We start from the raw sequence: 23,915 nt of genomic DNA, 5'->3' as shown, positions 1-23,915 counted from the left end.
AAATCTTGTCCGCATTGTGAAAAAGTTGAAATAACTACACGGGCGGTCTTATCAATATAATAAGTGCTGTATGAACTAAATGGTAACTGGAACCATGCTTCTCGATTATTAACAAGGCTATACTATAACAATTTCTAGGGTTTTCATTAATTAATATAAATTTCTGGGATAAATATGTTTTAGGGATGACCTTTGAGGGTATCAAGCAAATAATTTATTCTATAAGGAGCTTTATATCAACCATTATATATAATATTGATCAACATGATGATAGTTTAATATTTTTATTTGGGAATAAATATGATGCAGACAAATATGATTCCTTTTTGAAGTCATTTCATGAAATTATTCTTTTTAGCTATAGATATAATTTCCCCACTATTAGGAGTGAATGGGATTTTTCTATAGAAACGGGATCTTCTGTCACTACTGACTTAGGTTGGGGCTGTATGCTTAGAGTAATCCAAATGAGCTTAGCATTGGGATTATTGAGATATTGTAAAATGAAGAAATATACTTACTCTTTAGATTATATATTACAGAATTTTCAAGATTTAGAAGAATCTCTATTTTCAATACATCAGTTTGTAAAAGTTGGATGTAGTATATTTAACAAGAAACCAAAGGACTGGTTTGGGCCAACTTCTGCTTCAACTATTGCTGACTATTTAGTAAAAAATAATCCATTTTTATTTAATAACTTTAGAATATCGAGTATTTTATTTAAAGATGGAACAATTTATAAAAGTAATTTGTTTCAATCATTTAAGAATGAAGAATATTCTGAAAATACATTAACTTTTGTTTGGCTTTGTACAAGGCTCGGATCCTCTGCACTAAATATTCAAAAATACAAAGATTCTATTTTTTCTATATTCAAGAATGTTCCTCAACTTATTTGTATTGCAGGAGGCCATAATTGCAGTTCTAGTGCACTTTTAATTGTTGGTGCTAGTGAGAAATTCCTCTACTGTCTAGATCCTCACATAAAATTACAAGAGGCCTTTGTAATAAAAAATTTTAATAGAGAAGAATTTATACAGCAAGTACCGATGAGAATATCTTGGGAAAATTTAAATCCATCTTTATCATTTGTATTTTGCTGTACAGATATTGACGACTTTAATCATTTGTGTTACAGTCTAGTCAATATTGATCCCCAACTCTTTGAAATTCTACCAAACAAGATTAAGAAACCAAATTGGACAGAAAGGCGAGATAGGGACAATGACTTCATAGTAATTTAGGACTTTATTCATATTAATAATATTGTTTTCTAATTCCAAATTAAAATTATATATTTTTTTTACAAGATAATTTATTATAAAGCAATATTATTTTAAATGCTAATTTCTAATCAAACTTTACAAAACGAACTATTTAGTAATAATACATTTCTAAAATTTTAACAAATCAGATATAATAAATATGATCATAAGCTACAAGTTTAAAAAAGACTGTTTACTAACAGATATAAAGTTGATAAAATATACTTTTTTAAACTGATAAATACCTTAAAATGAAAGTGAATTAATAGGAGAGTATATAAGTTTTTTTCTACGTAAATGTTGTTATAACACAAGATAATCTCACTATTATATAGTATTAAAATCAATTAAATATAAGTATAGCTTTTACCAGCTCTTTGAAGATCCGATAATTGCTATCTCAGAAATCAAATAAGGATATTCTAGTCCTTTTATAGAAGGATTTGGATGGCGAGTAATAGCCATTGAATAAACTACCTCTCTAATATCATCTACTGATCCAGATACAACCTTACCTTCATAGTCTCTTAAACAATTTATTTGCTGAGTAGAAAATGTGAATATAAACCATGGGTATGAATTAAAATTATTATATTCATTCGAGTCATTTGAATTTACATTCCATCTCTTTGCACCCTTCAAATCAACATTACGTATTAATAACAAGGTTGGATCAAGTTTAAGCTTCATTGATCTCCGTTCTTTGCAACTAGCTGATAAAGCAGCATATGCTGTTATTCCACAGTGTAATCTTAATACATCATCATTACCTACTAAGTATGCATCTATTATATGTGGTATAATCACGGTTTCAACAGTCTCAATAAATTCTACAGTATTAAATGTTGGATCTACTTTGCGCATCTCTTTTATAGCCAAGGCAAATTCGGTCTCACCAAATAACTTTTCAATTATAGGATTTTCAAAAAAATTTATAAGCAGTGGCATATCTCTTAATCTTGCCCCAAATCTATCCCAAACAGAGTCATGAGATAAAACCAAAGCATACTCAGATGAAACAAATTGTTCAGCTAATTTCTCTTTTTGATCAGATTCTACTAAATTACTAGATGATTTGATATTATTTAAAGAGTTAATATTTCCACTATATATACTATCTTCTGAATTATATATTTTTTCATCCATTACATTCATTTTAATATTTTGGGAATTAGCCTTACGCCATATTTCTAACTTCTCCTGTGCACGTCTTTTAACAGTATCATCATGTAACATATTTCCAATATACTTTACTCCAAATATAAACTTATCACTTAACTTAAAAGCTATATTATTAATATATCTTCCAAATGAAGTTATCATTGGGAATTTATCTGAGTAATTAAGAATACCATCCTTAACATTCCTATAGAAAACTTCAGCTTTCATACCTAAATCTTTTGATATATTACTAATTTTTAAAAAAATATCATCACTATTTCTTTGGGTACTTGTTTTTAATTCATCTATATGTCTTCTTAATTCGGGATTTGCTTCAATCTCCTTCTTCACTTGTTCCATTACTTGGTTAATAAAACTATTCCCACTTACTTTTCTAATAGTATATAATTTGTGTTTATAATTTAAACTAGGTAGTACAGTATTATTTGTAAAATATGGTTTATATATATGAAATCGCTTACAGATAATCCAGCAATATTTACTAAAAGGTTTGATATTACAGTAGTGATATAAGACTACACTGTAATACTCTAAAGTCTTCATATTTCTCTATACATAAAATATTAATGTTATATTAAATTTAATGTACAAAAAAGAAATTGGTTCTTTTTAATTTTTTTAATTCATTTTCTTCTGTCAAAATGCCGGCACTTTATTGTCTTAAGTATTTGAACTCCTTACTTTCATTATCTTATTGACAATTATATTTAAATTTTCAGATTAATTTAAAAATATTATTTTTATATTAAATCCTTTTTAATTATCTTTTTTTTATTTTTATCTATTATAGTCAGCTAATATTAAAATCAAAATTTTATTAAGTATTAGGTATTAATGTAATATTTATCACTGTTTATATATTCAATTCTAACATTAAAATGAAAGTGTCTTTTTTAGTTTGTAGAGTTTAAATTACTTTATTTATATTATCTAGGTATTTATTTCAAATCTTTCGGATCTTTAATTAATTGTATATAACAATTTTACTTTATAATTTCTTTTTTTTAATTAATTTCTCAAAAGGATTATATAATTATCGAAATGACACTAAATCTTATGAGATATCTTATTTCAAATTTTCTATTAAGAATTAAAACCTAGAATTTTATGAAATAACCCATTTACATACAAAAAGTATATAATTTTTTATTCCAATTTAAGTTATAAATATTAAGCCAGAATATTGACACACTTTTTATTAAATTAAAAACACTAATAGTGGAAATAAAACTTGTATAATTTTTAAGCTATTTAATAATTTATTATTTTTAGAACCTTACTCCTCTTTATATTCTAGATTTCTTTTTCAATCTTATAATAGGTATTATAGTTATAGTTAGATATTATTAAAGTTGGCTATATATTTAATTAAGTTTTTTATTACCTCCAAATATCGTAATGCATGCATGCATATCTAATTTTACTCCTTTTTCACATTACTCTAATATTGCAAATTATACTTTTACCTAGTTTTAATATAAAATCAAAGTAAAATATTCTATTAATTTTTAGTTAATAATGATATAAAGTCTACTGTTACATAAAGTTATAATTTCATTATGCTTTTTAAAAGTAGATTTTTATTACTGGGATTTATAACTTTAATATATTAATTAGTAAATTTTCTGACATGTTTAAAATTGCATGATACTATACTGCTAATATATTGATGAAAATAGTTTATAAATTTTTTAAATTAGTTTGTCTTACATTTATCGGATTTTAGTCTCCTTAAATTCTGATTCGTTTTATTTTTTAAATTGAATAGTTCTAGGAAATAGATACTTAAAATTAAAAGAATATATTTAGTTATATAGCTTAAAAGTTGCAAAGTTCTAGAATCTTCTTTAATATATGGTGATAGTGTAATTCTTAAATTAGTGCTATTTAGTGCAACTATAAACTATAGGTTTAGACGCGCAAACTAAGTGTAGCATACTAAGAAACTTTTTAATAAGTAATGTGAACTATTAGCAAGATATATGGATCTGGAAAAAAAAATTCTAAACTATGGTCAGATTAAAAGTGCAAATCTTGAATGGTTAGATACTGAAATTGATAAGCAATTTAATAAATTAGATAATGATAAATATAGAGATTTTGAAATTGTCAAACAGAAGTGGAAACTACTATTACTATTTTTTTCGGAATATGGTCCAGTAACTAGAGGAAATAAAGTAGAACTATTTGATAATAGTAGAAGTGTATTAAATGCAATGATTAACGAAATAGATTCAGCAAAAGAAAGAGTTTGGCTTGAAACTTATATATTTGACAATTGCAAGATAGCAAAAAGATTTGTGGATTCACTATGTAATGCATCTAGAAGAGGTTGTGACGTTATATTATTAGTTGACTGGATTGGGAGCTGTAAAATTCCTAATGAATGGTTAAAAAAATTACGACAAAATGGTGTAAATATTGTATGGTTTAATCCTTTATTCAATAAATCTGTTGGACCTATAGTCTTTCGTGATCATAGAAAGATATTGATAGCTGATAATATTGCATTCTGTGGTTCTTTAAACTTATCTGCTACTTCAAAGTTAAAATCATATATTTACGAAGAAGCAGATTTAGATAAATATTCAAGTGTTAATAACAGGAAAAGATACTTTAGTTATAGAATAGCAGGTTTTCTATATAGTAAGATATTTTCATGGAATTTAATCTATAAGAGACCTTGGTTCTACGATGTTCATGCAAAAATCAAGGGGCCTGCAACTTATGATTTAGCAAAGGTATTTTTGGATTCTTTAAAAGAGTCAAGATCTGATTTAAAACGAGATATATTTATTCGTCCAGATGAGTATGAAGATGGTTGTGTTTTGCAAGTTTTGCTTAGTAATACAAGAAAACAGAATAAGGGTATACAAAATGTCTTAGCGATAGCTACAAGCAATGCTAATTGGAATGTCTTCTTGACTACTTCATATTTCATGCCACCTGGACTTCTTCGTCGTGCAATACAAAATTCAATTAAAAATAATATTGAAGTATCTTTATTATTGTCTGGTAATTCGGATATACTTGGTGATACGATGGCGACAAAGTACTTTCTAAAAAAGCTATTTGCAAAGAAAAATGCTAGATTTTTTTTTACTAAAGATGCTCATTGCCATGCTAAATATATTGTTATTGATAGTATATGGTCTTCATTTGGTAGTTTTAATTGGGATAGATTTTCTTCAAGGAGAAATTTGGAGGTTTCTGTTGCAGCTTTTGATCCGCAAATTGCACAACAATTAATTAGCATGCAAAATAAGTTCACTAAATCTATAGAGAAGTCAGAAGAGTTGACTTATGATGGATTATACAATCAACATTACTTTAGTTTGTTTATCTCTAAAATTATGTATAATGTTGTTAGATTATTAGGTAGGAATTGGCTTGATGGATTATCTCCTTCTAATTCTAAAAGTAAAAGGAGTTACATTAGAAGTTCAATTATTGACCTTTCAAGCTACCATATATTATGTAATGGAATTTGGAACTAGTTATATAACCTATAATATTAGTTATATATAACTTTGTAAATTGTTTTATTTGTCTTTGCCTTCGGTAGTGTTAACATTCAATAAGTCAAAAACAATTTGAGCGCTATATGTATTGGGCGATATACTTTCTATTAGCGCGAAAATTTCAGTCAGATGTTAACTGACATTTCTTTAAATTGAAACTAAAGCTTGTTTTAAAGAACGTGTGACATAATATTTAATATATAATATTAATACCAGAAAGGCTGAACAATTTTGTTTTAATTTACTTCTAAATAAAATACTACCTGTAATATCCAAGTGTTATAAAGATTGGATTCTCAAGAATTTAACACTTTCTAAAATATGACGGAGGAAAGAGATAAACCTGATATTAATAATGAAACAGTAATTATTAACAAAGAGTTAAGTAGAAAGAAGAGATATAGGAAAGATAAACCGTGGGATAATGATACTATTGATCATTGGAAGGTTCCAAGATTATGTCCTGAAGATAATCCACATGGATTACTAGAAGAAAGTAGTTTTGCTGTTTTGTTTCCTAAATATCGTGAAAAGTACCTGCGAGATATTTGGCCAGATGTTAAGAATGCACTTAAGGAATACCAAATTAAGTGCGAATTAGATTTAGTAGAGGGGTCAATGACAGTCAGAACTACAGGGAAAACCTGGGATCCATTTATTATTATAAGAGCAAGAGATTTGATAAGATTATTAGCCAGAAGTGTTCCATTTCATCAGGCAGTAAGAATATTGGGATATGGAGAAGATGATAATAATTTGGGATGTGATATTATTAAAATAGGTCACAGAAATAAAGAGAAGTTTATTAAGAGGCGTCAAAGATTGGTTGGACCTAATGGATCAACACTTAAAGCAATTGAATTATTAACTAACTGTTATATTTTGGTACAGGGTCAAACAGTAAGTGTTATTGGGCCATATAAAGGTTTGAAACAAGTTTATCGTATAGTTGAAGATTGTATGAATAATATACATCCAATATATCATATAAAGGAATTAATGATAAAACGAGAATTAGAGAAAGATGAGAAATTGAGGAATGAAAATTGGGACAGATTTATACCTAAGTTTAAAAACAAATGTATCAAGAGAAAAGAAAAGAAGAGAATAAAGAAAGAGAAATCACTTTTCCCACCAGAGCAGCTACCAAGAAAGGAGGATATATTAATAGAGTCTGGTGAATATTTTGCTAATGAAATGGAGAGAAAGAGTATTAAGATGAATGAAAGAATTAGTAGACAAAAGGAGAAAAGAGAACAGAAGAAAAAAGAAAGAGAGAAGTTATTTATTCCACAAGATAATAGCAAGAAAAATTTAGATGAATATAAAGAAGATATAAAAAGTGTGGTAGATAGAATAACAAAGAAAGACATCGATAAAAAAAAAAAAGTGAAATTAGATTTAAGTTCTGCAGAGAATTATATAATTTAGACTTTTTGAAGACATGTGATAAGTTTATTAACCAGATTTGAGGTTTTTGGATGCTTTCTCAATTGAATAAATATATTTTTCAAGTGATGATATACATCAACTTTTTTGATTCTTTGGGATTCCAATTCTTTATTATTATTATCTAGATATTTAAGTTCTTTATAAATTAAATCTTCACTTTTAGTCTCCCCACGCATGAATTGAAGTATAAGTGGCAAGACTGAATCAATTTTATAGTGTACTAAGCACTTTTTAATTTCATTAACACATGAATCACATCCATTATACATTAATTGACAAAAAATATAATCATATAAATTCAGTTTATCTATACAATATAGTGAAGTTGCTTGCTGATAATTATTTACATCAATAATGTTAGACTCTTTATTGAACTTATTTTCTACCTCGAATAATGCTGGTATCAGATTTTTATTGACAATTTGGATAACCAGTAGACTTAATAGATTATTGGATCTAGTAGTCAGAGTAAAGTAAATCAGTAAATTAGTGTTATCAAAGTCCAGTTTACTCATAAAATAATTAGAAGTATCATTTTGAGTTGATTTATATGCAGCCATCTTAATATCAACAAGTTTCATAAGATGACTAGAGATGATCAAAAGTACACTTTCACAAATAGATAAGCAATATTTACTATTGTTATTTGGACAATTGTTTTCAGACTTTATATAATCCTCCAAATTATATAATTCTGATTCATTTTCCTTAGCTATAAATTTGCTATTAATTATATTTCCCAAATTTTTGAAGAATATCACTGTATTAGAGATTAAAAGGTTAAAGTGGTCTGAGTAGTTCATAGTTACATCACTTAATCTACTTTTTTTAATAAAGTTCATTAGCTTCACTAGTATATTCATAAATTCAAAATTAACATCTATTATTTGGTTTATATCCAAAAATGGTATTATTGGGCATCTTAGATAAAATTCTGACAAGATAGATAAAATTTCACATTGAATAGGAATTTTGAAGTATAGCTCAATATCATATTTAAAATAGGTTGGTGTTTTTTTGTCTTCTATTCCATGCCAAAAATGCACTAAATGATCCTTTATTACACTTGTTAATTGTTTGTAGGGATTACAGATTAACAATTGCCAAGTGGAGATTAAAGTATCATTAAGTGGTAAGCTGTAAATATATCCAGAATTATAAATTGTAGATAACAAACTGCTTAAAACATGCATTGAGTATAAGTCACTTTTTGAGTTTAAGTATAGCTGTTCAGTAATATTTGCAAATAATGAAGAGTCTGTAATATTAAAATCAGTGCACATTGGTGCCAATAGATATAATAGTGAATTTGAAATATCTTCAACTGTTGAGGTATGTTGGATATAATTATGCTCATTGTCATCAATGCAGCGTAATTTATTACTTCCAATATAGTAGTAATTCTCCATATAATTATCTATATCTCCGATATCTTGAATATATTTTGTCTTTTGATGATTTTTATATTCACGCCATAGAGATCTCGCCAATCCTGTCTTCTCAGATAAGTAAAATTTGCTAAAATCTTGTGGTATATGTAATTGTTGACAATACTCCATGTAAAAATTATGGAGCCATATAACTTTCAAGTCACTATACTTGGGATATCGTTTCTGAATACTTTTTGTAGATGCTATTTGAAATAGTACATTTAAAGCACGGCACTTTATAGCATAACTATAATTTGTTGAATTTTTAAATGAAATAGATAATAGTAGCAAAATTGCATCATTCAGTGATATACCATTGCAGATAAAAGCTATTCTGTCTATACAAGACTTATCTATAATGTGCATATTCTCGTTTTTATTTTTCGCTAAATCTGGATACCAATAATTTAAACTCTCCATAATACCACTACTTTCTATTTTTTCAAATAAATCCTTCACATTGTGTGCATATTTAATCTTAACTGCACTATATGGTGTTTCATTTGGTTTATTAAGGATACTTTTTACTAGATTTATTCTTGTTTTTTTAGCGTCAATACAATATGCATTGCAAAGCTCATCGATAAATGAGTGAAATTTATTTGACAAGTTTGAGCCCATCATCAGTAGAGATCCTGTTGAATAATTTGATGACAGTATACTATCATCACCATTTATCTTCGAATTTTGATTAGTTGGTGATAGACTACAGAAACTTTGACGAATAGCTAATTGGATATATGATGGTAAACTTTTGTGTATGCCTTCAGAAATGATAGGAGTTAAGTAGTAATACAAACAGTGAATACATAATATTGCATCATTTGTTAATATTAGTATGTTACCAAAAATTTCATCTAGGTAATACCTTTGTAATATAAGTAACGATCTTGTTAAGCTTTTACGGTCTTTAATCATATGGTCAATATTTGATATAGAGCCATAATTTAAATCACTACTATTACTGGGACTAGATTTTGGTAAGCCTTTTGATAATTCCACGTTATCTAGCAGGTTAATCTTGGTCTCACACCATTCCAATAATTTCAGTGTAGTAATTGTTAAGGGAAGTTCATCAATAATTAACAATACAGTTGCTAGTCCCATTTCGATATCAAAAGATGCGATTGAATCTATATAACTTAATAAAATGTTATCAGTATTACTAGCTTCATCGTTAGCCGTTGTATAGTTTATTAAATGATTATTCAGAGAATATACTTCAGGCTGATTAAAGTCAGTTAATTTTTTATGTTGACTTTTTCTATATAATACAATATTCCATACAAGCTGTATATCGAAGTGTACTATCTGTATATTTAAATAAGTAGCTAGTTTTTTTAGGTTATAAATTGTATTATCACATATTTCATTTTTCAGTACTTTCCATGGATCATTGATTAAATAGTGGAATGGAAGTCTCTTTTTAGACTTAACCCTTATTGTAGTTTCAATACCCTCATCCCAAAAATCAGCATTTTTTTTCTTCAAATTATTTATTTCACTAATCATTAATCTTTCTTCTTCTTCATCCATTTCACCTACTCTATTATAACCCATTAATGCTTGTAGGATTTGATATTGATTTTCAATTGGAATTGAAAAGTGAGTTTTCGTATTTGTAGAAATGATATCGTTGCTAACACTGCAGTCTTGGTTAATTCCTTTTATTACCCTGCTATTAATATCAAATTTTCTCATAGAATTACTATTTAGTATGTATGCCTTATACCATGATAGAATGAAGTTAATTCTCTCATAATCATAAGAGGATATTAACCCTAATAATCTATCAAAGACCTCTTTCCCTATGGTGGGAGAAATGCATGAAGCAAGGTTTGCCATCATATTTTGGTATCTTTCGTCAAATACATATAAGAGTAGCTTTTCTATCCATAGTGAAACGACATATTCATCATGTATCATATAGTCTCTTGCATATTGTAGGCAAAGAAATAAGTCAAAACTGCTCCTGTATATTAGTAGTGGTACGATACTTTTTTGATATGTCATATGCTGAATATTTTTTGGATCTTGCTTTTGGAAAAATAGTGACTGATCAAATTGAATACCATAAAGTCTAAAGTAATTGCACCATTTAGAGTGCTTATGTAATTCTTCCATCTCTTTTCTCATGCTATAGTGATTGAAAAGTATACCCAAATCCCAACCTATTCTAGCCATGCGTTGAGCTCTAAAGTAGTTATCTAGTATATTTGATGGAATTAGTGACTGTACAAAAACATTCCATGATTCCTTCTTATCTAATGTTGATGCAAGTGTCATACATAATTGTCCATCCATTGGATCTTTGCCTTTCAAAACTTTCCTAAAATAATCAGCATTTATAGCTGTTATACTTGATATATTTTTTATTAAAGCTGGATGCCTAGATGATAAATTCATTGCTAAAGATAGACACTCTAACTGATAGAGTTGACTTATCAGATCACTCAACTGTAAGCTCAAATTACTCAATATATAATCAGAATTATTGTCAGAAAATTCGTAACTTTCATTGTACTCACAAGAAGACCACCAACCCGGCTCTTGACGAGCATTTAATAGTAGTAAAGATGATGAATGAGTTTGATTAATTGCAAAGTTCTTAGCTAATTCCTTACGACATTGTATTTTACTTGATAAAAAGTTTAAGGAAATACTTATGGCTTGATAATATGAGTATAAAGTACATATTTCATTATAATCTGTATCTGAAATCTTAATGAATTTTTTTTTATTTATGTGGGTATTGTATATAATTTGAGAAAAAATATTATGTTTTTCATGTATCATTTCATAAAATTTGCTTTTATTCTTATGAATGCAGTCCATTAAATCTGAGGCTTGCAACAAAAAATCCTGCACCCACAGAATATCTCCTGAGAAGGCCAGTACTACACTCAGGACTGAAGTTGCACAATAAGGTATACAAGTTGCCAATATATGAAGCAGCTTTGCTAGTGTAAATACTAGATATATGGGGTTACTATTGCTGAAGTCTTCGTTTATTGACATTTTTATCATATTTGGGTTAAATTTCCTGAAATTGGATGACAATTTTAAAATAATGTTTTGGACTTCATCAACAATAATTAGGGCAGTTTTGGTGAAGGAGTCTTAACTAATTCTTGTATAAGACATTGAAAAATACAGCAATTATTATCTGCAGCTGAATATCTAATTAGGCTTTTCCTTACATAGGATTCACCAACTCCAATAAGTTTACCTAGGCGTAACAAGCTTGTGAGAATTCCCTTTGATCTACCATTATTCTTATATTTTATGGCTATTTCCTCTGCATAGCTATCGAATAGCCTGCATAAATTAGAGTAACGTATATTACTATTTAAATGATAAAGGTTATTTTTCCATTCCCAGTTCTTATATTTAGTTTTCATTGCTTCATTTTTTTCTTGGGAGAAGTTATCATTTTTCCGTGCAAAATAGGGATTACTGTTTATTGTCAATGATGTTTCAATTTCAACTTCGTTATCTTGATTAGGATTGTTCAAAAATTTGTTATCGTATATACCCTCTATTTCACGATCAAAAGGCATGATCATTATATCGCTTGGCCTTATATAAAGGTTGAATTCTTCATGTAAATGTTGTAGTCTAACTAGTGAATTAAAAACTTCCCTTGAAACCCAATAGGCACTTTCATCATATTTCTTATTTGAAGAATTTAAATTTTTTAAGAGTACCCTGAGTAAAAATATTCCAGAGTAAATAGCAATTTCACACTTCACTAAAGCTTGAGATGTATTACTTTTATCTAATATAAAATCCAAAAATTGCCAAATAAAACAAACAAATTGTTGTGTTATATTTAGTTTATCATTTAAATTACTTATTAAATTAAATAGATCAAGTAAGTCCTTTTCTAGTGAGTCCTTGTCGCTCTTGAGCTGCAGTTCATTTGAATTCTTATTTTCTGTCCATTGTGATATCCTATTATTATTGAATACAATAAAGCGTAGTCTTAAACAGCACGCTTCATTAACTGTCATAAAGGATACACCTGTTTCTCTTCCCAAATATTTGATGAGCTTTATTGCATCATTATATGATTCAATACCGAAGTCTATTTGAGCCAATATATGGTTAAGTAATCTTCTTGGTGCACCTCTTTCAAATAAAACAATTGATGCCATCTGGTCCAGATGATATCTTGAAAGTAAATTTTGTGCTTCTCTTAATGCGACTCTATTTTTTAACTCTAGTACCTTTCTATCATCTAAACTCCAACTTTTAGAGTCATTAATTAGCTTCTCGAGTCTAGATTGTGAAGAATTTGTAACACCTGATACGTTGCTATTGGTACTACTAATACCACTCTCTGCAAATTGACCACATATAGTTAGGTATTGTAAAAGTGCGCAAGCCTTATACTCATCATTTGATAGGCACTCAATGAGTGTAATAATCCTGGGTTCATAGTATTTTTGAGTTTGTTTGATCTTTGAAGATATATTTCTCGTAATTTCCTGATCTTTAGTATGATCTTTTGACTCATAAGAACTCAAGTTTAGGCTATTTTCACCACTATTACTTGCCAAGATTAAATCTTGTATATAATCTAGTAAAATTTTATCACAATCAATACCACGAAGTTTGCAAAATGGTTTAATATTATATTTTATCTCATCTTTTAAAAATTCGGACGAAGTAACTCTATTTAACAATTCATATACAATATCCATTGGTGTTATTTGCTTATGAAGAACTAGATTAAAACTAATATTTAAGTTATATTTCTCTTTAATATCGATACATTCCAAAAGTGCTAAGTTTACATAATTAATACGATTAGATGCTAATCGTTTAATAAAGTATCGTCTATCACCAGATCCTGCCCAAAAAATACCATTTTCTACAACTTGTTTAGGAAGTAAAATTTGATCTTTGTTGTACCCAAAGCGCAAGTATCCATTATTTTCATATATACACGAAAGCAAATATAAACATGAATTGAGATCTCCATTTTTATGGTGTTCTAGAGCGATTGCACGATCTGCCAACCAATTTAAAAATCTTTCCCTATCTTGAATATAAGGAATTACCTGTTCACTTAACCAATGAGGTAATTTCCTTTCGTATTTCAGTGGTAAATTTATTGGAATATTGTTCAATAACTCAAGTATTTCTTGGTTTCTCTTATCAGCATCTCCATTTCCAAAATTGTGACAATGCCGTTCATAAACCGTAAAAAATTCTTCTATTAAATTTTGTGAAAGATAGTACATGCTAACATGGACCAAGTTAATTGACATAAATTTTGACCATTTTGAAAACCAAGTGGAGTTCTTATTTATTATTTTGCAATCTTGAATAACTTCGAAGATAATATCAAAAATTTCTTGGGAGTTGGAACTTATATCATACAAAATATCAAATGTTGATAATTTATGTATCAATTCTTGAAGTATAAATGTATTTCTATTCGTGCCATCATTATTTAAAGAATTGAGTAATTCAAGTGTGCTATATAATAGTTCTCTTGTCAATTGTGATGAATTCATATCTATCTTCTTTACAATATTGCAGATATATTCAAAAATGGCTTCATCATCTGTAATACTCAGTAACTTAGAAAATACCTGCATTAGTTTTGGTACAAAAGTATCAATTTTTGGTGAGTCTTCTACAAATTTTTGAATTATAGTCTTGAGTTTTTCAATGTTATCAGGTGAATCAAATGTTTGATATTCCAAAGAATCACAATTTGTAGTAGTAGATGAACTATTTAATTGGTGTTCAATTCTTAATATACCCCACTTACTTGTATCATTCAGCTTACCACAACTAATATATGAGCTGAAATTACTATTCTCAATGTATATGTGAGGTAGAAAATTCGTCGAAATATTTTCAAAATATCTCTTTTTATGCAAAAAATTGTTCTTCATTGGATTGTCTATTATTTCTACTACATCATCAAATGTTGTAAGTAATTTGTACTCATCAGAAGTTTTAAAGTATTCAATACTCAAGATCTTCTCCACATTATCAATGATAAAATTGCTAAAATTGACCAAATATATATCGGTGCATGTAAATACAAGTTCATATAAATTCTGTTTTCCTTGGTCTAAGATACTTTTCACAATAATTCTTAATTCATTTCCAAAACTCTGATCAAAAGTGATTGTTGCAGATAAGAAGATAAGATCATTCAAATCTAAAGAATTTATACTAAATAATTCACCGAAATAATACAGATCCTCTAAAATTATTTTTTGATTACTCATGCTTATAATATATTTTTGTATATGCTTCTCACTACATCCAATAAATCCTTCTCCATATCTTAACAACCTACATATTGGATAATTTAATCTAATATTATCTCCTAATGTGTAATCAATGGAGTTTTCAGTGTGGTTGATTGTAATTATGTAGAATTGTTCACTGTTTATTAGTGTACCAATAGTTATGGAAATGTCATTTGCATTATGCACCTCTTTCTTGAAAGTTATTGTTTCAGCTGTTATAATATCTACTCCATCTTCTATGTAAAATGGTATCCTAATAATATTATAATATTCTTTTAAATTCTGCTTAATTTCAATTACATAGTTTGTCTTGCTGTTAGTCACTACAAATAGTATATTTTTATCAAGCCATAGGCAAGATAATATATAACTGGGGTCAGAATCACGATCGATATACCAATCAAACAAAGAATCTTTAATTATGTTTGAAGATTTGCACCTTTCATATACACTCAGAGATGATGAACTAATTATACATATTTTTGATTCTTCACATATAACTTCTTTGCATCCCTTGCTCCTGCCATTTAATATACAGAATGGAGTATTTTCAAATTCATTAAAATGAGCTTGAAGCATTAAATTAGAACAATTTTAAGGTAAATTGTCTTTTTTTTTTTTGTCCGGTTAATAATGGAGGGATCCCATACACTAGGTGCATGTGGGATTCTTTTTGGTTATAAAGTGGTTCTTTTCTTATTTATTTTAAATATCTTATCAACTAATTTATTAATAATTTAAAAATTCTGTATAGGTAATTAAGGTCATTTTAATAGGTGGATTATATTACAAAATCTTTCTAGTATATTGCTTCAGTACTCGAAGTATAAGCTTGGAGATATGCAAGGCTATAACACAAGCTAGATTGTTGAAAATGATTTTTAGTAAACAAAACTTGAGATCACATGTATGCTAAATTTTAGCACTTAACCAGCTGTATTCTTTCAGTTACTAGCTGTATGGCAATACTACCCAAGTCAAGTAAGTCTAACTTCAAGTAAGCATAGTTGAAACTATGTAAAATTTACATAACATGTAAATCTGAAAATTTGTATTTTACTAAAATTTGTTTCATGTGATGAAGAAATTAGACTTCTGTGAAGTTCAGAAAAAGCGAGCTCTGAAATATTGTAGTAGACAGATACCATCATGCGAAGATATAAGCTTAAAGAAAGAAAGTATTATAGAAGGATGTAAATATAAGCAGTTCCAAATAGAATTGGAGTCTAATGAATTAAAAAGTCGTGATATAGATTCTGTATACATGGATTTTCAATTAAATACCAGCCCCTTTTCGATGCAACCATGTATAATTCGTAAAGAAAAACACGAAGCAAATTATCCAAATTTTGAAATTACATATGATTTAAATATTCCAAACATAACATATCAAGTTAGCCAGAGTTCTAAATTTTATGAAGAAATTTATTCGAAAATATATAGCCAATATTCAACTGTTAGCTGCTCATCGTGTAGTACCACGAGTAGTATTAAACTATGCAGGTCAAATCTTGCAAATTGCAATGAAGAAGATGAGAGCTACTCCTTATTTTGGGATAATGAACCACTTTACTCTACAAACCCAGTGCTACTTGGGGAGATATCTGGATTATTAAGACAAAAGTTTGAAAAGGAAGAATTATATGAAATGGCAATAGAGCTTCCAAATATATCGAAGAATGAAGTGGAAACTATTTTAGATTATTCCTATTATTGCAATGAGTTTGCATTTCTGAAGCATTATCAAATGGCATACCCATTTGAAGGTTATTGCTTTAAGCCCAATGTTCAGTTACAATGGTTATTTATAGAGGAATGGCCTCATCTTGTTGTTATGACTATTCCAGGGACAAAAATTAATCAAAATGATGAATTATTTGCAGACCTTAGACTACTGAACTTGGGCAACTCAAAATCTTTACCAAAACAAAATATATATAATAAATTATTGACAAAAGATTTACCAGTAAGAAAATTATCTGATTTATGTTGTGTATGCAAAAGTGAATTTGATAATCAAACTGACTCAAAAATAGCAAAATGTATTTCCTGTCTTTGCTATATCCATGAGTATTGTGGATATTGTCATAGTCATTTAGAAGCCTCTTATAGTTGTCATCCTTGTTTAAAAAAAGCTTTTTCTACTATTTTTGGTTTAAGAAAGAGAAAGGAAGCTATAATTTTGAGCAATAGAGAGTCTAATGAAGTCAATCAAAGTAACTTTAATATACAAGGTATTTCAAATATCTTTAGTGGTTCTTTACAGGCATGCAACTCTTGTTATAATATTTGGAATAAAAAGATGAAATTTACAGATAAAAAAATAAGCTTTTTGTGTAGAGTAATGAAAAATCATTTTGAAAAAGATACTGAAAATACATTTGATGATACACTAGATGTATTTTATGCTCAGAGTCCAACTAAAAATAATATGTATGATGAATATTCAGAAGATATAGATTTAAATTTAATTGAGAATTGTTACCAAATAGTCAAGATATTGTTAAATATGGTGAATGAATTAAAATCAAATATAGATATTACGAAATTCTGTGGGAATATTGCAACAAGTAGCAACTATATATTAAACAAAGGTTTGAATATAGAAAGAGAAAAGAAGATATTTTCAGAAAACATCATTTTTGATACATGGAGAAAATCAAGGTGGAAAGATTTCATATTTTGGGATTATAACATGAATGGTTGGGTTGCATCATTAAGATCTAATGGATTACAATGCTTTTTTCCAGTTTTTTCAGTAAATTCATTTATTTCTAGCTTCAATGATGCAGAATTATGGTTACAAAATCGTCTTAGTGAAACAATAATACCAGGTGGGATATTAGCAGCAATAGAGAAAAATAGAACTAGCTCAAATTTCTTTTTAAATAATTCTTCTATGCTTAACTCTTCACCTAAAGCAAGAATATCACCTTCATCGTTTCATTCACCTTATTTGCCAACTGATTTAGCTTCACATCCAGATTATCAAATACAACTTTCAATTAGTCAAGACTGCAAATTTAGTGATAATATTAGACGAGAAGATGATTATTCACAATTAATTGACTCTACTGAAGAGTTAGAGGCTAGGTACAAGAGGGTGGGTGATAGCACAATCTCGAATATTTCACAGGAAGTGGTCTCTGGGGAAGATAGATGTGTCTCAACTAACTTTAATCAAAATGTATTATCCAACTTTAGCATGACTTCATATAATTCGAAGTTATGTTACTCTCCGATTAATAAAAAAAGAAGAATTCGGTCAACATTACCTGTTACATCTAATGCTGCCAAATGTCCCACAGAATGGCGTGTTCGTGGTATAACATGGCATGCTGAAAGAAAGGCATTTATAGTACCTTATAGAAGAGATAAAGATGGTGGATTAACATCTACAACTTTTGGTGCAATGAAGTATGGAAGTCCATTAACTGCATTCCTAAAGGCTCTTGATTTTCGTGAAAATTATCTTAAAGAACAAGCTATGAAACTATCAGAAAGTATAAAACTTCCTCATACTATTAGTGAACAGGCATCTTTAATAAGAAGTTTACCTGATATATTGTGGGATAGTGAGAAAATGGTTTGGAAAGCATTAACTGAAGATGATACTGAGAATCAGCTTCAACAAGAAAACAACTCAAGTAGTATAATTGAAGTGGATGCTAAATACTATGGTGCTCGAATTGCATACGAGATAGCAGAAGTTTACTACGTACGTCACAAAGCACTAAAATTAAAGACTAAGGAAGGTCAATTTAATTCAGGGTATAATATAAACACTACAAGACTAAAAAATAGAGACATAGTAGGATATGATCATTCAATAAATGGATCAATTAAAACAAAATTCCTTACAAATAGAGTATCACCTCATATGCTAATGTCACAAAACAGCTTCTTAGATTTTGTAAGCAAACCAGTTTTGAATATTCAAAATATAAGATTGCGTATAGTTTATTCTACTGGAGAAGAAGAAATTAGAAATGATATTATTGCGTGGCATAGTGGTGCAAATACATGGATAATTCTAAATAGGTGCGATGATAGCAATGAAATAGAAACTATAGACAGGAGTAAACTGGAAAATATATGTCCATTAACTGGACAGGGTTTCTCTCTTGCCTACTTACTTATTAAAATACTTGAAGCATGTATTGATAATATCTTCCCTTCTTCATGCAGAGTATATATTCATGCAGAAGATGCTGAGTCAATCATTGAAAGTGAAGATCTAGCAAATCTACTACGTCCATTACCTACTGGAATATCGTGGTATTATAAAAAGAGGAGATTTTATACTTCTAATGGACTAGACAGCAATGGAAGAGGACAACATTTTAGCATTGCATTATACGGTTCATTAATATCGGCATTTAATGCAGCCATTGACTATCGTAACATATTCTTAAAAAATAGAAGAAAGAACACACTTCCAAAAGTTATGTGGATATTGTGTTATCCCTTCAATATTAACTTGCTTACTCAAGATCAACGCCAAGAATCTAGTACTATCATGCACAAAAATAAGTCAAGAAAGATAAACAATAAGTTTGAAAGTTTAAGGAGTAGCTATAGTAAAATTAGTGTTAGTATTGATGAACATCTAAGTTCTGACAGTTGCATTCCAACCAATTCCTTTGATAATCAAAATAATTGGTTACAACATCCTACAACTGTCTCGTTACTTGAAGATCAGTTGGGTAGTCACCAAAATGATCTAGATTCGCAAATATTAAACTTAGATATATTAAATTAATAATAACTTATTTTAAATATTTGAATTGAAGATAGTTTTGTTTGAAAGCTTACATAATAAAGACCGCGACGGCGTATTGAGGGAATTTGGTATTAATTTTCCCTAAATAAGGACATAAGATATGCAGAAAACTTCTACATTCTATCAATGTAAGGTTGATAACAATCTGTTCTTTTATTCATACACTGATGGTAAAGTCCCAACACTCAATTTGTATCGTATACATGATATAAATACTGAAGATGAAGTAAATTTGACTTTTTTAAAGAGCTGCAATATAGATGATAAAGTATATAGAAACTATCGATATGATTTGAACGAACAGATAACTCTTAAAAAAACGAGTCCCAATCAAAATTTTAGTTGGAGTCCAAATAATTATACTGGAATATTCTCATACGGAATAAATGATACTGTACAGCTTATAAACTGTTCCAATGATAATATAGTCGTGTTGGATAACCTACAAAATGAAAAATGTTGTTGTCTATCATTAGATTGGAATCCAACTGAGATTAATAGTCATCTTGCTATATTCTGTAATAGCTCACTGAATAACCCAGATAATAATGGTCTAGTTGTAATTTATGATGTACAAGAGAAACAGAAAATACAGAAAATTTATAGTTCAAATAATACATCTTATTCCAATGGAATGGAGGGGATACCAAAGTCTGCTTCTTGGCTTAATTCAACATGTTTTATTTCTGGGTGGCAAATTTTAGACTCAGCAAACTCATTGATGATATATGACATTAGAACAACCAACTCATATACATCATTTTCTAATATAATTGAAACAAACTGTATAGACTATATTTCCGTGAATCCATTGGACTCTAACTATATACTAGCAAGTGATAATACACATTTAGTTGAAGTATACGATATTCGCTCTATTAAAAAGAATCGGAAGTTTTCAAACAGATTAGAGGGTCACAAAATAAATAAAGCATCTTATGCTAGTATGATTATTAAAAGTGGTCTGATGAATTCTTTGGAATGGTTTCCTTATAAACAACTTACCCTATCTCTTTTGACAGGTAGTGACATGTATATAATTAGCACTTCAAAGGCTTCTTTTAGCGCAGCTCCAAATTTCAATTTTGATAACTTGAATTATAGAAATAATTTCGATATAATTACTGATAAAGATTCTATTTCTGGTTTTTTTTTTATAGGAAAAAGGCCTATTTCTGTAGATAAATTTTGTTGGCTTCAAAAACCAACAAAAAAGTCTATAAAATCTGCTAGGTTAAAAACCTACGATTCATTACTCCCAAGCTTAGCAGTTGTTAAAGATAAGAAGTGCTCAGTAATTCCGAATTTTTTTTCTCTAATTAATGTTTTAGGATCTGATATTCAACTAAATTACTCTGCGTCCCTATTAAATAATAGAGAAGCATGCTACAAAAAGACGCAAGTTCAAATTAATAAAATATTTACCTTTGGGTTTGGACTGATTACTCAGAGGTTGAAAAAATCATATGGTCTAAGTACTATCTTAAATGATACTAGTAGACTGAATTCCATTTTGTCACATTGGTCAAATATCTTAGACTTGGAAGCTAAAAAAATTATTCTTAGTTTTGAATCATCTAATGGCAAGTCTCTTTATTTAAATGGTATATTCCCAATTTTGATTGAAAATATATGGGATGCCATTAATATTATGAGATCAGCTTCTCATCTACAAAAATATCTCGATATGATACCATTGCAAATAACTGCCTCCATGAAAGCAATGGGAAATATAAAATATTCAAATGTAGAAGATAAATTTTGTCCTATCTTAGCACCTTTAATTAGTCCTCATAATAGTGGTCTAGTGTGTTGGCCTAGTATTAGAGATGAAATTATTAAGTTGAATCAGGAAAACATAAATAAAGAGGAGTTACCCTCACTATATATTGAATTTAATCATTTTAGTTATATAAATAGAGATAAATTACATAATTCAAACAATTGTAATGAGAATTATCTAGATATTGTGAGATGAGGAATTTGACTATTGAAATATATTCATCAAGAGAACGTGAACAACTAATTATACTTTGTGGATTTAAGGGATCTGATGATATTTCACTAGATTCTATAGATTTGGATGCTGAAATAGCAATGCAAAATAGTTATATTCTTTCAATATTTTGGAAATGTATTACCCTGCAGTACCAACACTTTTTACACTTTCCAGTCCTTCTATCAAAGATTTTAAACAGAAATAACATGCAGGAATTTGGCAATGTAAAATCATCATTCATATATGACATTAATGTCTTATTTACATCAGCTGGTTTTATATTATCTGAGGTACATAGACCCAATAAAGAAACAAATTACGTGGATTCTGATGAAATTAAAAAAAGAATTGCTTTTTTTTGTTCGAGTATTTTATCAACAAGTGAAAAATTACTAAATGATGGCATGTACAAGCAGATATGGAGTACGGATTCACATATTCAAGCAATTTTAACTTTTACAATAAACTTTCTAGTTGTTTTAGTAAAATATCTTGACAATTGTAAGCTGTATGAATCAACTGACTTCCCTTCATTTGCAAACTACCTTATGGAAAATCTACTTCTCCCTAATGTAAATCTACCTATACCATACTATACTCCTTCATATTGTTTAGTAGCCGTTGGGTTATATTACTTACCAATAGGATTACTGTTAAGTCTTGTTAACCAAATTGCTCAGGTATCGGCTTCAAAAGGTTTTCTAGATGGTATAATAATAACAGGAGTATCTACATCATTAACTTTAAACTTGGAGATTTGCGCTGATATGGACAGTGGAAAATCTAAGACATTTTTTGAAAGAAAATATGAAAATGCTGCAAACTTATATCATCCAGCTGAGTATGAAAGGCATCACATATTTAGAGATTCACCCAATCCTTCGGAAATTAAATCTGAGTCTAGCGAAAGTAGACTATGTTTCCATTCCAGAAGAATTAACGGTAATGGAAACTCGGATTTCCAAATTGGAAACTTGCAAGTTAGTAATTTCTCAGCAGAATTCACTGAAATGATTTTACGAAGATATCTATATCTAACAGGTGGAGATATCCAAACAATCTCATTAATTGGAGTACATTTAATTCACTTTATAGATAAATCTAGCACTAAATCATATATACGTCGGATTGCTAATATATTCTCCTGCTACAATAAATACAACAATCTCCTACAAAACAATGGGATAATAAGCAATATATTGTGTAATATTGGAATAAGTTCTAGTGGCTACAAAAATAGAACTATCCTAATTAAAAATGAAGCAATAACTCAGGCAATTTCAATATTAAATATACTAAGTATCAATTATATATCGAGGTTCAGCATATACTGTAACAAAGTAAATGTTCCTACAGGAAATATATTATTTTGTTATTATTGTGGAAATTCATTAATTGGAACTAATCCCGATTTAGGCAAAAATAAGATATCTAATCAAGTGACAGTGACATTAAGTGACCATTCCGATATTGATGATAACATCCAAAGTAAAAAATATACGCAAGACACCATAATAAACAGAGCTAATAGGAATAACGTAGTTGTCTGCAACAACATTAGATCTACTATTTCTAAGCGTAAATTAATAGATGACAGTTTGAATGCTGGTAATACTACACAAAGTACCTCAAATTTATCATTATGTGACTACACTAGTAATATTAGTACACCTGTTGGAAATTTCCCACTAAGTATTACCTGTCCAAACAAGTCTTGTGGTAAACCCTTACCAAGATGTGTTATTTGTCTAACTGAAATTTCACTTAGTAGTAGTTTCTCCATTGATGCTACATGCAATAGTGAACTCAAATCAGTTCCATCACCTTTCAATGAGTGGTATACATGGTGTTTGCACTGTCATCATGGTGGATGCTTCAAACATATAAATGAGTGGTTTGAATATTTTGATGAATGCCCTGTTTCAGAGTGTCATTGTTGGTGCACAGCAATTGATTCCTGGAGTCGCACTTGAAATATAAGTTTTACTTCCAATCTTTATAA

General features: G+C 28.7%; 8 protein-coding genes across 8 annotated transcripts, besides 13 other annotated features; 5 read left to right on the top strand and 3 right to left on the bottom strand.

Annotated features, from left to right (window-relative positions):
* Positions 1–185: 185 nt before the first annotated feature.
* Positions 186–1,247, top strand: CMU_000480 (peptidase family C54, putative; the record flags this gene model as incomplete). The annotated part of the gene is made up of 1 exon (XM_002141491.1): positions 186–1,247. One exon carries the CDS (start codon positions 186–188, stop codon positions 1,245–1,247), a length of 1,062 nt encoding a protein of 353 aa, XP_002141527.1.
* Positions 1,248–1,284: 37 nt separating this feature from the next.
* Positions 1,285–1,345: a sequence feature (AT_rich).
* Positions 1,346–1,634: 289 nt separating this feature from the next.
* CMU_000470 (Tim44-like domain-containing protein) lies at positions 1,635–2,993 on the bottom strand (the record flags this gene model as incomplete). The annotated part of the gene is made up of 1 exon (XM_002141490.1): positions 1,635–2,993. One exon carries the CDS (start codon positions 2,991–2,993, stop codon positions 1,635–1,637), a length of 1,359 nt encoding a protein of 452 aa, XP_002141526.1.
* A 12-nt stretch (positions 2,994–3,005) lies between these two features.
* Positions 3,006–3,035: a sequence feature (AT_rich).
* A 114-nt stretch (positions 3,036–3,149) lies between these two features.
* Positions 3,150–3,239: a sequence feature (AT_rich).
* A 170-nt stretch (positions 3,240–3,409) lies between these two features.
* Positions 3,410–3,465: a sequence feature (AT_rich).
* Positions 3,466–3,698: 233 nt separating this feature from the next.
* Positions 3,699–3,721: a sequence feature (AT_rich).
* Positions 3,722–3,920: 199 nt separating this feature from the next.
* Positions 3,921–3,978: a sequence feature (AT_rich).
* Positions 3,979–4,432: 454 nt separating this feature from the next.
* Positions 4,433–5,947, top strand: CMU_000460 (uncharacterized protein; the record flags this gene model as incomplete). The annotated part of the gene is made up of 1 exon (XM_002141489.1): positions 4,433–5,947. One exon carries the CDS (start codon positions 4,433–4,435, stop codon positions 5,945–5,947), a length of 1,515 nt encoding a protein of 504 aa, XP_002141525.1.
* Positions 5,948–6,157: 210 nt separating this feature from the next.
* Positions 6,158–6,183: a sequence feature (AT_rich).
* Positions 6,184–6,292: 109 nt separating this feature from the next.
* Positions 6,293–7,402, top strand: CMU_000450 (KH domain-containing protein; the record flags this gene model as incomplete). Its single annotated transcript, XM_002141488.1, has 1 exon — positions 6,293–7,402. The coding sequence occupies one exon, from the start codon at positions 6,293–6,295 to the stop codon at positions 7,400–7,402; it is 1,110 nt and encodes a 369-aa protein (XP_002141524.1).
* Positions 7,205–7,252: a sequence feature (CT-rich).
* CMU_000440 (uncharacterized protein) lies at positions 7,399–11,880 on the bottom strand (the record flags this gene model as incomplete). The annotated part of the gene is made up of 1 exon (XM_002141487.1): positions 7,399–11,880. The coding sequence occupies one exon, from the start codon at positions 11,878–11,880 to the stop codon at positions 7,399–7,401; it is 4,482 nt and encodes a 1,493-aa protein (XP_002141523.1).
* A 68-nt stretch (positions 11,881–11,948) lies between these two features.
* On the bottom strand, positions 11,949–15,710 carry CMU_000430 (uncharacterized protein; the record flags this gene model as incomplete). The annotated part of the gene is made up of 1 exon (XM_002141486.1): positions 11,949–15,710. The coding sequence occupies one exon, from the start codon at positions 15,708–15,710 to the stop codon at positions 11,949–11,951; it is 3,762 nt and encodes a 1,253-aa protein (XP_002141522.1).
* Positions 12,680–12,721: a sequence feature (AT_rich).
* Positions 15,386–15,413: a sequence feature (AT_rich).
* Positions 15,711–15,827: 117 nt separating the features above from the next.
* Positions 15,828–15,877: a sequence feature (AT_rich).
* A 332-nt stretch (positions 15,878–16,209) lies between these two features.
* Positions 16,210–19,893, top strand: CMU_000420 (uncharacterized protein; the record flags this gene model as incomplete). Its single annotated transcript, XM_002141485.1, has 1 exon — positions 16,210–19,893. The coding sequence occupies one exon, from the start codon at positions 16,210–16,212 to the stop codon at positions 19,891–19,893; it is 3,684 nt and encodes a 1,227-aa protein (XP_002141521.1).
* Positions 17,060–17,081: a sequence feature (AT_rich).
* Positions 19,865–19,915: a sequence feature (AT_rich).
* Positions 19,916–20,014: 99 nt separating this feature from the next.
* Positions 20,015–23,886, top strand: CMU_000410 (uncharacterized protein; the record flags this gene model as incomplete). The annotated part of the gene is made up of 2 exons (XM_002141484.1): positions 20,015–21,786; positions 21,879–23,886. 2 exons carry the CDS (start codon positions 20,015–20,017, stop codon positions 23,884–23,886), a joined length of 3,780 nt encoding a protein of 1,259 aa, XP_002141520.1.
* Between the last annotated feature and the right edge of the window lie 29 nt (positions 23,887–23,915).

Source organism: Cryptosporidium muris, genomic scaffold (genome assembly GCF_000006515.1).
Source record: "Cryptosporidium muris RN66 scf_1106632373461 genomic scaffold, whole genome shotgun sequence".
NCBI classification, from domain to species: Eukaryota; Apicomplexa; class Conoidasida; order Eucoccidiorida; family Cryptosporidiidae; genus Cryptosporidium; species Cryptosporidium muris.
Note: the sequence above shows the minus strand (reverse complement) of the source record. Positions and strands in the feature narration are given on the sequence as shown.